Source organism: Oryx dammah, unplaced genomic scaffold, assembly GCF_014754425.2.
Source record: "Oryx dammah isolate SB20612 unplaced genomic scaffold, SCBI_Odam_1.1 HiC_scaffold_3, whole genome shotgun sequence".
Classification (NCBI taxonomy): domain Eukaryota; kingdom Metazoa; phylum Chordata; class Mammalia; order Artiodactyla; family Bovidae; genus Oryx; species Oryx dammah.
Genome location: NW_024070187.1, coordinates 70,277,804 through 70,293,167, shown reverse-complemented (window position 1 = coordinate 70,293,167; position 15,364 = coordinate 70,277,804). Strand labels below are relative to the sequence as shown.

The window sequence follows — 15,364 nt, the reverse complement described above, 5'->3', positions numbered from 1 at the left end:
GAAATGCAGTACTTGGATGCAATCTCAAAAATGACAGAGTGATCTCTGTTCGTCTCCAAGGCAAACCATTCAATATCACAGTTATCCAAGTCTATGCCCCAACCAGTAACGCTGAAGAAACTGAAGTTGAACGGTTTTATGAAGACCTACAAGACCTATTAGAACTAATACCCAAAAAAGATGTCCTTTTCATTATAGGGGACTGGAATGCAAAAGTAGGAAGTCAGGAAACACCTGGAGTAACAGGCAAATTTGGCCTTGGAATGCGGAATGAAGCAGGGCAAAGACTAATAGAGTTTTGCCAAGAAAATGCACTGGTCATAGCAAACACCCTCTTCCGACAACACAAGAGAAGACTCTACACATGGACATCACCAGATGGTCAACACCGAAATTAGATTGATTATATTCTTTGCAGCCAAAGATGGAGAAGCTCTATACAGTCAACAAAAACAAGACCGGGAGCTGACTGTGGCTCAGACCATGAACTCCTTATTGCCAAATTCAGACTTAAATTGAAGAAAGTAGGGAAAACCACTAGACCATTCAGGTATGACCTAAATCAAATCCCTTATGATTATACAGTGGAAGTGGGAAATAGATTTAAGGGTCTAGATCTGATAGATAGAGTGCCTGATGAACTATGGAATGAGGTTTTTGACATTGTACAGGAGACAGGGGTCAAGACCATCCCCATGGAAAAGAAATGCAAAAAAGCAAAATGGCTCTCTGGGGAGGCCTTACAAATAGCTGTGAAGAGAAGAGAGGCGAAAAGCAAAGAAGAAAAGGAAAGATATAAGCATATGAATGCAGAGTTCCAAAGAAAAGCAAGAAGAGATAAGAAAGGCTTCTTCAGCGATCAGTGCAAAGAAATAGAGGAAAACAACAGAATGGGAAAGACTAGAGATCTCTTCAAGAAAATTGGAGATACCAAGGGAACATTTCATGCAAAGATGGGCTCGATAAAGGACAGAAATGGTCTGAACCTAACAGAAGCAGAAGATACTAAGAAGAGGTGGCAAGAATACATGGAAGAACTATACAAAAAAGATCTTCACGACCCAGATAATCATGATGATGTGATCACTCATCTAGAGCCAGACATCTTGGAATGTGAAGTCAAGTGGGCCTTAGAAAGCATCACTATGAACAAAGCTAGTGGAGATGATGGAATTCCAGTTGAGCTGTTTCAAATCCTGAAAAATGATGCTGTGAAAGTGCTGCACTCAATATGCCAGCAAATTTGGAAAACTCAGCAGTGGCCACAGGACTGGAAAAGGTCAGTTTTCATTCTAATCCCAGAGAAGGGCAATGCCAAAGAATGCTCAAACTACCGTACAGTTGCACTCATCTCACAGGCTAGTAAAGTAATGCTCAGAATTCTCCAAGCCAGACTTCAGCAATACGTGAACCGTGAACTCTCTGATGTTCAAGCTGGTTTTAGAAAAGGCAAAGGAACCAGAGGCAAATTGCCAACATCCGCTGGATCATGGAAAAAGCAAGAGAGTTCCAGAAAAACATCTATTTCTGCTTTATTAACTATGCCAAAGCCTTTGACTGTGTGGATCACAATAAACTGTGGAAAATTCTGAAAGAGATGGGCATACCAGACCACCTGACCTGCCTCTTGAGAAATCTGTATGCAGGTCAGGAAGCAACAGTTAGAACTGGACATGGAACAACAGACTGGTTCCAAATAGGAAAAGGAGTGCGTCAAGGCTGTATATTGTCACCCTGCTAATTTAACTTGTATGCAGAGTACATCATGAGAAACACTGGACTGGAAGAAACACAAGCTGGAATCAGGATTGCTGGGAGAAATATCAGTAACCTCAGATATGCAGATGACACCACCCTTATGGCAGAAAGTGAAGAGGAACTAAAAAGCCTCTTGATGAAAGTGAAAGAGGAGAGTGAAAAAGTTGGCTTAAAGCTCAACATTCAGAAAATGAAGCTCATGGCATCTGGTCCCATCACTTCATTGGAAATAGATGGGGAAATAGTAGAAACAGTGTCAGACTTTATTTTTGGGGGCTCCAAAATCACTGGAGATGGTGACTGCAGCCATGAAATTTAAAGACGCTTACTCCTTGGAAGAAAAGTTATGACCAACCTAGATAGTATATTAAAAAGCAGAGACATTACTTTGCCGACTAAGGTCTGTCTCATCAAGGCTATGGTTTTTCCTGTGGTCATGTTTGGATGTGAGAGTTGGACTGTGAAGAAGGCTGAGCGCTGAAGAATTGATGAGTTTGAACTGTGGTGCTGGAGAAGACTCTTTGAGGGTCCCTTGGACTGCAAGGAGATCCAACCAGTCCATTCTGAAGGAGATCAGCCCTGGGATTTCCTTGGAAGGAATGATGCTAAAGCTGAAGCTCCAGTACTTTGGACACCTCATGCGAAGAGTTGCTCATTGGAAAAGACTCTGATGCTGGGAGAGATTGGGGGCAGGAGGAGAAGGGGACGACCGAGGATGAGATGGCTGGATGGCATCAGTGACTCGATGGACATGAGTCTGAGTGAACTCCGGGAGATGGTGATGGACAGGGAGGCCTGGCGTGCTGCGACTCATGGGGTCACAAAGATCGGACACGACTGAGCGACTGAACTGAACTGAACTGAACTGACTAGACTTGAGATGAAAAGGACAGCAGTAGAAGTAAGGATGGAGAGGAAAGCATGCCTGTGAGTGTTGAGGTGAACTCAATAGGACTTGTGGAGAAGGCAATGGCACCCTACTCCAGTACTCCTGCCTGGAAAATCCCATGGACGGAGGAGCCTGGTAGGCTGCAGTCCACAGGGTTGCTGAGGGTCGGACATGACTGAGCAACTTCACTTTCACTTTTCACTTTCATGCATTGGAAAAGGAAATGGCAACCCATTCCAGTGTTCTTGCCTGGAGAATCTCAGGGACGGGGGAGCCTGGTGGGCTGCCGTCTATGGGGTCACACAGAGTCAGACACGACTGAAGTGACTTAGCAGCAGCAGTAGGACTTGGTGTTAGGCCCGGGTGTCAAACAGCTAGAGATCGTCAGTAGGAAAGGTTTTAGGAAGAAGGTAAGAGTTTGAACTGGCTGAGTTTAATGATAAAGCCATTGATAATAATAACAGAAGAGTATGAGTTGGATACTGTAAGTAAAGAGAGGTGTTATTAGTCCTGAGTGCTGAAATAATGATGATGAAAGTAATAGTAATCTACGAGTAGTAGGCAAGGGTGAGTCTGAGTGGCAGGAGTGTGGAGGCATAAAGAATACATTTTTGCAGTTACCTAGATGCAGGATCATTTACATCGGTACCAAAATGGTGGTTCTGGCTGCTCATGGGAAAAAATGACTCACCAGAGCGTTCTTGGTATAATAAACAGCAGATCCTGGTTACAGATTTGACCTGGTGATACAAAGAGAGAACAAATTGATATGATTTCTAACTAAGGAGATAGGACAGAGGGGAACGACAGCTGCCTTAGGAAGACAGAAGGAAAAATTCACTTTCAAGTATTTTGAATTGAAGTAATTGATGGAACAGTCAGGTACAAATGTTCTGAAAAATAGTGATATGAGACTTAGTGAAGTGAAAGTGAAGTCACTCAGTGGTGTCCGACTCTTTGCGACCCCATGGACTGTAGCCTACCAGGCTCCTCCCTCCAGGGGATTCTCCAGGCAAAATACTGGAGTGGGTTGCCATTTCCTTCACCAGATATGAGACTTTGTCTTACATAAAATGTTAAAATTGATGAGAGAGATTTAGGAGTAAATAAGTTAGTCAGTGCTGGTAAGTTTGTAAAGCATAATAAATTACAATCAAAAGAACTTTTGTGAATGTGTATAGTTTGTTGACTGATTATTAGAAGGGAGAGAAATAGTCAATAAGGTAGGAAGGTAAGTTTCATGCTATGGGAATGAAAACATGTGAGTTTTAAGAAGAGGTAGAAACAATGAAGAGCAATTTCTGTAGAAGTGTGAGGGCAAAAGCCATAATACATGAAGTTAAAGAGGGTGAACATATGAAAACTAGAGCATATAATGAGAAGGAAGGAGATCTGTGTTACTAAAAAGAATAGCATGAAAAAAGACCTGAGTAAATTTAAAAGTAGACAGTAAGGACCCAAAGAAGATAATGTGTGAATGCTAAAGGAATGAATGGTTCTGGTGGTCCTAGAGAAGGAAGATGGGAAAGACTGTTTAAAGTAGAGATAGAAAAATTGGAATAGGAAGCAAGACCTTTCTTTGAGATTACAGTGATGAATGACAAGGCAGGACAAATAAACATGGAGGAACATGGAGTTACTTGTATCAGAAGATCTGTCTTTATTAAGGACAACGTGAGATCATCTCCTGAAGAGACTCTGCTTTTATGGACTAAACACAATGTCACTGAGGAGCTCTGTATGAGAAAATAGTAATTGTAAACTTACACAACTGTTAGAATCTTACTTTGTGTGGCTTGTTTATGATAAATCACAAAATATGTTATATTTTTTCTCTTATTTCAGCAAAAAATCAGTTAGAATTTTGTTGTCATATGCTTCGAGGAACAATAGACCCAAAGGAACCATCTACTTATGAATATGTGAAATTTATAGGAAATTTCAAATCTTTAAACAGTGGTAAGTTAAAATGCTTCTCTTACAATGTATTTTCACTTGTTATTCTTTTAAGCTCTTAAAGACAAATGTTCAAGTATTAGTAAAAACTAGATTTTTACTGGAGTAACTGATGATATTTATTTCCTTATTGCTTTAGTATCCACTTCAGCACACAATGGTTTTGAAGGAACAATACAACGCACACATAGGCCTTCTTATGAAGATAGAGTTTGTTTTGTGGCTACTGTCAGATTAGCTACACCTCAGTTCATCAAGGTATGTTTCTGTTTCCCAGAGGGGTTTCACTTCATATTATGGGTCCTATCTGTTGTTTTTTTAATTGTTTCCAGATACTTCCTGTAAACATTAAAGTAGTAATGGCCATGAGTCATTAAACATGTATGATCATAATATTTTTGAAGCAAATCGTGAGTTATCAAAGCATTCATCAAATTATAGAACTAATTTTTTGATAATATACCTTGTGTTGGGTTGGCCAAAAATTTCATTTGGGTTTGTGAAATTTTTGGCTGTTAACCAGTGGTGATATATCACCATTGTCCTGCTTTTGTGCAAAATTTTAAGGTGCTTTTGTTGTATAGTTCACAAATACATTAAAGGGGAAAGGCCAAAGATTGCTTTTGAAATTTTCTTTTGAAATACACAGGTGACCTTCTTATTACATTTAATTTACCTTTTCAATTTAAAAAGTCAATTAAATAATTTTATTTTCATATCCTGGGTCCAGGAAGTAGATGATTAGTAGGAAAGTCAGAAAATGAAAGACTTCAGTCACTGCAAAGTGGCTGAAAATAAGCCAGGCTAAGATTTTAAATTTAGGGAAATACATAGGACAAAGTACTGAATTAGCAGTTAGAGGATCTTAAACCACTCTGACTCTACTTGTTTTGATCGTAGGAAATAATGGCAGTGGTAGCATGCTTTTTGCATGCTTACCACATGCTGTTTACATGCATTATCTCATTTAATATTTACAAATGGTGGTATGATCACCATTTTATATATAAGGAAACTGGCTTAGGGGAGTTAAGTTACTTACCCAGAGTAACAGCTGTTAAGTAATAGAACTGAGATTGATTCTAATTCCTTTTCTTTCTAAACCCAAACTCTTAATCACTACATTGTGCTGCAGAAGGTCATTCAAGAACACGGGCAGGTTGGAATACATTGTTGAGTATGACTAGAGTCTAGGGTTACTGTGACTGGAGGGAGGGTAGGGATGTTGAGAGATGAGGTTAGAAAAGTAAGCAGATGCTGGCAGTGATATATGTTTCTTTCTTTGTTGTTTGTTTCTCCTTGTTTAGATTTTGTCCTAATGGAATGATCAGCTATTAAGATTTTTCTGTCAGGGAAATTACACAATGTGAGTGTTTGAGTATTTATAAGGTCATTGTGGCCAGAACAGAAGATGAGTTGAAGGACAGGGAAACTTGTTTGGAATATTTTGCAATAATGTGAGCCAATGGTGGCAACTAGAGTCTAAACTAAGACCCTGAAGATGGATGGGATTGAATAGATTTACAAAAAAAAAAAAAAAAAAAACTTAGAAGGTGAAACCGAAAGGATTTAGTAGTGGCCATTTAGATGGTGAAAGGTGAAAATGAGTGTATTGTGATTATTAGATTTTAGAATTAATGGCGCAGTACAGGTAGGCCTCCATTAATGGGATGGAACATTATGTAACTGGATATGAGGATTAAAATAGTTGGTTCATTTTAGGACATGTTGAGTTTGTGGTATGTGGAAACATCCAGACAGAAATATAGAACTATAATTCAGGAGAGAGATTAGAATGAGACTTTACAGGCATGTGAGTGAATAGAGGAATGTGTGGAGTGAGAAGTACTCCCCCAGAAGCCTGCATATGTTTATTGCCACATTCCTTAGTATTAGAAAATAGAAATGTTTAAAAAAAATGTTTACAGAAAAATTAGCTAAAAATGACTTATACAGATAGCAATATTTAGGAATTTGCTGAGTATACAGAAAAGTATTTCTCAATTTTAATTATTTATTTGTAGGAAATGTGCACTGTTGAAGAACCCAATGAAGAGTTTACATCTAGACATAGTTTAGAGTGGAAGTTTCTATTTCTAGATCACAGGTAACTCCCATTTTTAAATTCTATAAAAAGATTAATCATTATAATTCTTGAAATTACTGGATTTCAAAGACAAACTTTTTCTAGTCAGGATGCTCAAACTCATTATCCATTATTTTTAAGAAATAAAGTTTCCTCCCAAAATTGGTTTGTAGTTGAGTACTTCTTATTAATGGAAAAAGTCATAATATTGATTGTTTTATATGTAATTTAGGGCACCACCCATAATAGGATATTTGCCATTTGAAGTTCTGGGAACATCAGGCTATGATTACTATCATGTGGATGACCTAGAAAATTTGGCAAAATGTCATGAGCACTGTAAGTAGATTTTAATTCTTCAGGTGGTAATACTTTTTTAATCTGTAAATAACTATCATATTAATAGAAGGTGGTAAAACAGACCATTTTTGTATTTTTGAAATGTATTGGAAAAATTTCTTTTGTATGCATAACTACTTCTAATAGGAATCCTAGATCAAGTCTAAATTAAACTTCCTCCATTTTATATATTTCAATCTATAGTAGTAATACAGTTTTATAATATGGCATCTAATAAACCTTGTTTTGAAGTATACAAGTTCTATATTTAGAGTAAGAGAAGTAGATTCCTTTGAAAATTATAATATTAGAACACTATTTGATGAATTTTTATTTCCAGACATGTGAGTCTGCACAGGGAGGTAATGCCACATTTAAAGAATCTCTTACAGAAAACTCAGTGAGCGCTTCATTAATGTTACCGTCCATTGATATTAATGGAAGGAACATTATCATCTCATTCTGCTCTGTTCTGAACAACTTACATGTATTATTTTCATTATTCATAGTCACAGTTGTATAATAGAAAGTAGGTACTGTTATTATCTCCACAAGTAAACTGAGACACAGAAAGGCAAACTAATTTATTTACAGTCCCATAACATTGGTGGCAGATGTCAAAAAGTCTACAAACAATAAATGCTGGAGGGGGTGTGGAGAAAAGGGAATCCTCTTACACTGTTGGTGGGAATGCAAACTAGCACAGCCACTAATGGAGAACAGCATGGAGATTCCTTAAAAAACTGGAAATAGAACTGCTGTACGACCCAGCAATCCCACTGTTGGGCATACACACTGACGAAACCAGAATTGAAAGAGACACATGTACCCCAGTGTTCATTGCAGCACTGTTTACAATAGCCAGGACATGGAAGCAACCTAGATGTCCATCAGCAGATGAATGGATAAGAAAGTTGTGGTACTTGCACACAATGGAATACTACTCAGCTATTGAAAAGAATGCATTTGAGTCAGTTCTAATGAGGTAGATGAAACTGGAACCTATTATACAGAGTGAAGTAAGTCAGAAAGAAAAACACCAATACAGTATATTAACACATATATATGGAATTTAGAAAAATGGTAACGATGATCCTATATGTAAGACAGCAAAAGAGACACAGATGTAAAGAACAGACTTTTCTGTGGGAGAAGGTGAGAGTGGGATGATTTGAGAGAATAGCATTGAAACATGTATATTACTATATGTGAAATAGTTGACCAGTCCAAGTTCAATGCATGAAATAGGGTACTCAAAACTGGTACACTGGTACAACCCAGAGGGATGGGATGGGGAGTGAGGTGGGAGGGGGTTCAGGATGGGGGATACAGGTACACGGGGCTGATTCATTCCGATGTGTGGCAGGAACCACCACAACATTGTAAAGTAATTAGCCTCCAATTAAAAAAAGAAACAACATTGGTGGCAGAGATAGGATTAGAGTCTGGACCTCCTCCTTTACCACCTGCTGTTTGTTCATTCTTTGTTTCAGAAGTTTGTTTTAATAAATAGGTTTCATTTGCCTCTCTGATCCTCCTTCCCAAATCTTTCCATCTTGAGTGTCCTCTAAAGCTTAATTAGATATTTAATGTACCTTCATGTCTTAGGCTGGTTTATAAACCTCTCTCTATGAAAATAAAGCATGTTATATAATATCACAAAAGAAATATTTTTCACTTCGAGTGATATGGGCACTAGGCTCTGTGATGTATTAAAAAAACCTGACACCTCTATTAACTAGCTGGATAATTTTCGACAAGCAATTTCAAGTATGTAGACTTTGATTTCCTCATGAATAGTGACGGGTTGGAGGAGAGAGAGCGAACACGATTCCATTCCAGCCTGTCTTAAGATTTTGTCTACTGAATACCAGCCTATTAAAAATGAATTTTATGGTCAAAGAAAATTAGGTAAGAGTTCATAATCAGTCCCCATCTTCCCACCACCAGAATCTTGACAGATTAGCATACTCAAGGCTTTGAGAAGAACAAATTTTCCCAAGTTAATTTAACACAGAACCCATTTTTTGCTTAATATCTGCTAAAAGACTTTTGAACTTATAATCTGCAAAGAATGTTTTGGGAAATACTGCTTGAAATACTGTTTTGGGAAATCAGCTACTTAAAATAATTAAGTTTTTCTGATTTTGGTAAGTTAAGGTTTAGAAGTAAATGCCTCTAAAATGCTATACTTGGACTTTGGTGGTCCAGTGGTTAAAAATCCACCTGCCACTGCAGAGGACATGGGTTCAAGTCCCTGGTCTGGGAAGATCCCACATGCTGCAGGGAAACTAAGCCTGTGTACCACAGCTGTTGAAGCCCACGCACTGGAGCCTGTGCTCTGCAATAAGAGAGACCATTTCAGCGAGAAGCCCGCACACCACAGCTGGAGCATGGCCTCAGCTCTCCCGAAACTAGAGAAAGCTTGGATGTAGCAATGAAGACCCAGTGCAGCCAAAAAATAAAAGATGCTGTTATTTGCAGAGGGTGAGGGGTAGAGTATGGGGAGTAGAGCTCAGGTGTGATTACTTATCGCTGTTATCCTTAATATATCTTAGCAGGAGAGAGTCAGTATGTGAATAATTTATTCTCAAGTATTTGGACATTTATTGTATATGAAAAATACCTACGATCAGCAATAACAGGCTGTGAGTTGGGTGCTATGGAAGATTTACTATATGTTATTGAAAAGCCAGAAGAATTATATATAGATAGATATAAATGTGAATGATTCCTTTGGGTAAAAATCTAGTAATACAAATCAAAAAATATTTTTTTCTTCTTAGTAATGCAATACGGAAAAGGCAAATCTTGTTACTATAGGTTCCTGACCAAAGGACAGCAGTGGATTTGGCTTCAAACTCATTATTATATCACTTACCATCAGTGGAATTCAAGGCCAGAGTTTATTGTTTGTACTCATACCGTAGTAAGGTAATAATTCTTTTATAGAATTTCTGAATATGGAAACATTCATAATGATTCTGGAATGTAGTTTTATGTATGACTTATTACAAAGTAAAGAGTGATTTTTTTCTCTTTTATTTTTCAGTATTTTTTTCAATATTCAGTATTATTTTCTATATTATTGAAAATATTCATATTTTCAATTTATTATTAAATTTACTTATAGGCATTAGATAGAAATAAAGATAACATAATTTCTGACATAAGTTTTATGGTTTAGAGCAGATGCTGTAACTGTCTTTTGTATACCACAGTCGGTCATGTAAAAGGAGAGCTGGAGTAGATAAAGCATATTTAATTCCTCTTGATTTAGGTCCTGTGTGGTTACAGATCATTTATAGTAGTACATTAAACTTTTTAGATATGTAAAAAAAAGAAATTTGAATTAAGATACACTCTGTGTATATATATATACATATATATATAGTGCTATTTATGTATATGTTTTAGGGTTTTTTTGGTACATAGAAAATAGTCTGGAATTTTTGATGAACAAATGAGATACATAATGAACATTGAATTGTTGCACCTCTGCAGTGTTTTAAATGAATGATCAAACACTGAAATTCTGTTTTTTTCCACTTGTAGTTATGCAGAAGTTAGGGCTGAAAGACGACGAGAACTTGGCATTGAAGAGTCTCTTCCAGAGACAGCTGCTGATAAAGTATGTATCTTACAGGTTTTTAAAAAATTATTTCTTCTCAATGAATAACAAAACTCAATAATTTATAGAAAAATTGTTTTTCAAATGTTTCATTTACTTGTAATTATAACTATAGTATTTATTTTTATATTAAATTTAATATTTTAAAACCTCATGTGTTTTTTAAAAAGATTTGAAGGGCCTGCTATTTAGAGATCATTATATGAGACATGTATGATCTCAGAATTAAACTTTACATTTATTACAATCTGCTAGTCTCTGGTTTTTATATGAAACATGAAATGTCGTTTATTTCTCAGACATCCTTATCTGGATATATCCCCACTTTGAAAATATTAAAACTGAGCTTAAAGACTCATGACTGGAAACTTATAGTCAGATTTTGAACACTGGTTTCTCTTTTTATTATATCAGGTAGAAATATAGTGTATTAGCTACCTATTGCTATGTAACAAACCTTAATGATATAAAATAACATACATATATTATCTCAGTAGTTTCTGTGAGTCAAGAATCCAGACACAGTTTAGTTGGGCACTCTGCTTCAGAATTGGTCATGGGTCTGTACTCAAGGTTTCAGTCCAGGGTCCCTCACAAGCCTGTAATCAAGGTGTCAGTGGAGCCACAGTCATCTCCAGATTCTCTTTCCAGGCTCACTTAGTGGTTGAAATGCATTTGAACACCACAACAGGATATCACTTCATACCTGTAAGAATGGCTGTTATCAGAAAGGCAATAAATAGCAAGTATTGGCAAGGATATGGAGAAAAGGGAACCCTCATGAACTGTTGGTGCGATTGTAAGTTGGTGCAGTCACTACAGAAAATAGTATGGAAGTTCCTCAAGAAATTAAAAATAGTATGATATAACAGTTTCACTTCTTAGTATTTACCTGAAGAAAAAACAATTGTAAAGATTTATATATCCCTATGTTCATTGCAGGATTATTTACAATAACTAAGATACAGAATACCAGACCACCTGACCTGCCTCTTGAGAAATCTGCATGCAGGTCAGGAAGCAACAGTTAGAACTGGACATGGAACAACAGACTGGTTCCAAATAGGAAAAGGAGTGCCTCAAGGCTGTATATTGTCACCCTGCTTATTTAACTTGTATGCAGAGTACATCATGAGAAACGCTGGACTGGAAGAAACACAAGCTGGAATCCAGATTGCCGGGAGAAATATCAATAACCTCAGATATGCAGATGACACCACCCTTATGGCAGAAAGTGAAGAGGAACTAAAAAGCCTCTTGATGAAAGTAAAAGAGGAGAGTGAAAAAGTTGGCTTAAAGCTCAACATTCAGAAAATGAAGATCATGGCATCCGGTCCCATCACTTCATGGGAAATAGATGGGGAAACAGTGGAAAGTGTCAGACTTTATTTTTGGGGGCTCCAAAATCACTACAGATTGTGACTGCAGCCATGAAATTAAAAGACGCTTACTCCTTGGAAGAAAAGTTATGACCAACCTAGATAGTATATTAAAAAGCAGAGACATTACTTTGCTGACTAAGGTCCATCTAGTCAAGGCTGTGGTTTTTCCAGTAGTCATGTATGGATGTGAGAGTTGGACTGTGAAGAAGGCTGAGCGCCGAAGAATTGTTGCTTTTGAACTGTGGTGTTGGAGAAGACTCTTGAGATTCCCTTGGACTGCAAGGAGATCCAACCAGTCCATTCTGAAGGAGATCAACCCTGGGATTTCTTTGGAAGAAATGATGCTAAAGCTGAAACTCCAGTACTTTGGCCACCTCATGCAAAGAGTTGACTCATTGGAAAAGACTCTGATGCTGGGAGGGATTGGGGGCAGGAGGAGAACGGGACGACAGAGGATGAGATGGCTGGATCGCATCACTGACTCGACGGATGTGATTCTGAGTGAACTCTGGGAGTTGGTGATGGACAGGGAGGCCTGGCGTGCTGCGATTCATGGGGTCATGAAGAGTCAGACATGACTGAGCGACTGAACTGAACTGAAGATACAGAAACAAGAAAAGATGTGGTACATACATATAGTAGAATCAATCATAAAAGAAATATTGCTTTTTGTAACAGTATGAATGGATCTTGGGGGCATGATACTAAGGGAAATAAGTCAAAGAAAGACAAATTATCTCACTTATATGTAGAATTTAAAAAACAAAACAAATGAACAAGCAAACCAGACTCATAGAGAACAAACTGCTGATTACCAGAGTGAGGCATTGGGGTGTGAGATGGGGCAAAATAGGTGAAGGGGGTTAAGAGGTGTAAACTTTCAGTTGTAAAATATGCCATAGTATAAGAAAAATTATAAGTGCTTTCCTCAGAAAATACCTTTCATTAAAACATAATGGATCTTTTTCCTCTAAGCCGTCATAGTCTTTTTGGAAAAATTCTTTCATGTGGGACCCATGAGAGCAGAGAACTTGTCTGTGTTATTTGCTGCTATATTCTCAGCATCTTGAGCCATGGAAGGCAATTTTTAAATTGAAATGTAGAAGATGCAAAATTTATTAGTTTTAGGTGTACAACATAGTGATTCAGCATTTAAATACATTACAAAATGAATGTGTGTCTAGTCCCCATACAAAGTTGTTACAGTCTTTTGGAATTGAAACAAAAATACATGGGACTTAATTAAACTTAAAAGCTTTTGTACGGCAAAGGAAACCATAAACATAATGAAAAGACAACCCACAAAATGGGAGAAAACACTGGCAAATGAAGCAACTGACAAGGGATTAATCTCCAAAATATGCAGATAGCTCATGAAGCTCATTATCAAAAAACAAATGACTCAACCAAAAGATGGGCAGAAGATCTGAATAGACATTTCTCTAAAGAAGACATACAGATGGCCATGAGAAGATTGCTCAGCATCGCTCATCATTAGAGAATTACAAATAAAAACTACAATGAGGGTATCACCGCACACTGGGCAGAATGACCATTATCAAAAAGTGACCGTCAACAGAATTGTAAAGTAAAAATTAAAAATAAATAAATTAATTAAAAAAAAAAAAGTGACCGTCAATAACAGCTGAAGAGGATGTGGAGAACAGGGAGCCGCCCTACACTTTTAGTGGGAATGTAAATAGGCACAACCACTATGGAGAACAGTATGGGAGGTTCCTCAACAAACAAAAAATAGAGCTCCCAGATGATCCAGCAGTCCCCCTCCTGGGCATATATCTGCAGAATCCATAATTTGAAAGGATACATGCACCCCAGCGTTCAGTTGCAACACTATTTACAATGTTCCGGATATGGTAGCACCCTAAGTGTCCATCAGTAGATGAAGAAATTGTGGCACATATATACAGTGGAATATTACTTAGCCATAAAAAAGAAGGCAGCAACATGGATGGACCTAGAGATTATCATACCAAGTGAAGTCGGTCAGAGAAAGAATCATATTGCTTATACGTGAAATCTAAAAAATGGTACAGATCAGCTTATTTACAAAACAGAAATAGTCTCACAGACTTAGAGAATAGACTTGTGGTTACTGAAGGGGAAAGGTGGGTGGGAGGGATAAATTAGGGTGTTGGGATTAACATATATGCACAGTATTATATATAAAACAGATAATCGACAAGGACCTACTATATAGCACAGAAAACTCTACCCAATACTCTGTAATAACCTATGGGAAAAGAATTCGAAAAAGGATAGATATATATACAAAAATCACTTTGCTGTACATCAGAAAGTAATACAGTGTTGTAAATCATCTATACTCCAATTTAAAAAAAAATCAGTAAGGACAGTACTGAGCCAGGAGTAGAGAAACTTTAATTCAGCTACTTAGTGAGGAGTAAGCACAAGGTGAGTAAATGACTACAGCAAGGATAGAGATAGTGAGTTACATGGTGTGATAATGTGGCATTCATAGCTGTGAGTTTTGGGAAAGGTGGAAGGGAGAATGTTCAGGCCAGAGCAGTAGGAGGACTTCTGTTCTACCTCCGGAGCAGAGGTCTGAAGATTGAGAGAAAGGAAACTCTGGCTGCCTGAGACCTACAAGGAAAGTGGTATCCTTTGGGGGTAGGGGATGGGGGGTTCTGGGTTTTAGTCAGAGGATGCCAATGAAGGAATGTTCATCAGTGAGGTTGAGAATACAGCTTTTGCTGCTTAGGGAAACTGAAGGCAGGCAGAAGGGTTTCAGGAGCTGGGAGAGGGTGGGAGATGGAGACAAAACAGGATGTGAAGAGCAATTAGAGTGCAGGACAGTGGGCATTGTGTCACATAACCCATTTTTTCCTTTTGTGATAGTAGTAATTTTGAAATCATATTTATTTATATCTGTGTATACACACACATTGCCTTCTATGTAGCTTCCCTGCAATAGGGAACAGTATTTATTGTTGCTTAATTCACTGTTGCATATGGAGGTTCTTTGACGGACCCTCTCTTTGACACTTTGCTCCACTATAATGAGCAAACAGAAGATGGGTATGTTTATATACCTGGTATGTTAATAGGTGGGCTTCCGTTGTAGCTCAGCTGGTAAAGACTCCGCCTGCAATGCAGAAGACCCCAGTTCGGTTCCTGAGTTGGGAGGATCCCCTGGAGAAGGAAATGGCTACCTACTCCAGTATTGTTGCCTGGGAAATCCCGTGGACAGAGGAGACAGGCAGGCTGCAGTCCATGGGGTCACAGAGTTGGACATGACTGAGTGACTAAGCATAGCACAGCATGTTAATACATAGAGTTACATA

General features: G+C 37.9%; 1 protein-coding gene across 6 annotated transcripts in view; it reads left to right on the top strand.

Annotated features, from left to right (window-relative positions):
- CLOCK (clock circadian regulator) overlaps window positions 1-15,364 on the top strand; it is a 125,586-nt gene that overhangs the window by 87,712 nt on the left and 22,510 nt on the right. For all 6 annotated transcript variants that reach the window (XM_040238237.1, XM_040238233.1, XM_040238238.1 and 3 more), the window contains 6 exons: window positions 4,493-4,606; window positions 4,743-4,861; window positions 6,628-6,710; window positions 6,922-7,028; window positions 9,815-9,962; window positions 10,584-10,659. In XM_040238237.1, the coding sequence (XP_040094171.1) occupies window positions 4,493-4,606; window positions 4,743-4,861; window positions 6,628-6,710; window positions 6,922-7,028; window positions 9,815-9,962; window positions 10,584-10,659 (647 nt within the window). The remainder of the gene's footprint in view (window positions 1-4,492; window positions 4,607-4,742; window positions 4,862-6,627; window positions 6,711-6,921; window positions 7,029-9,814; window positions 9,963-10,583; window positions 10,660-15,364) is intronic.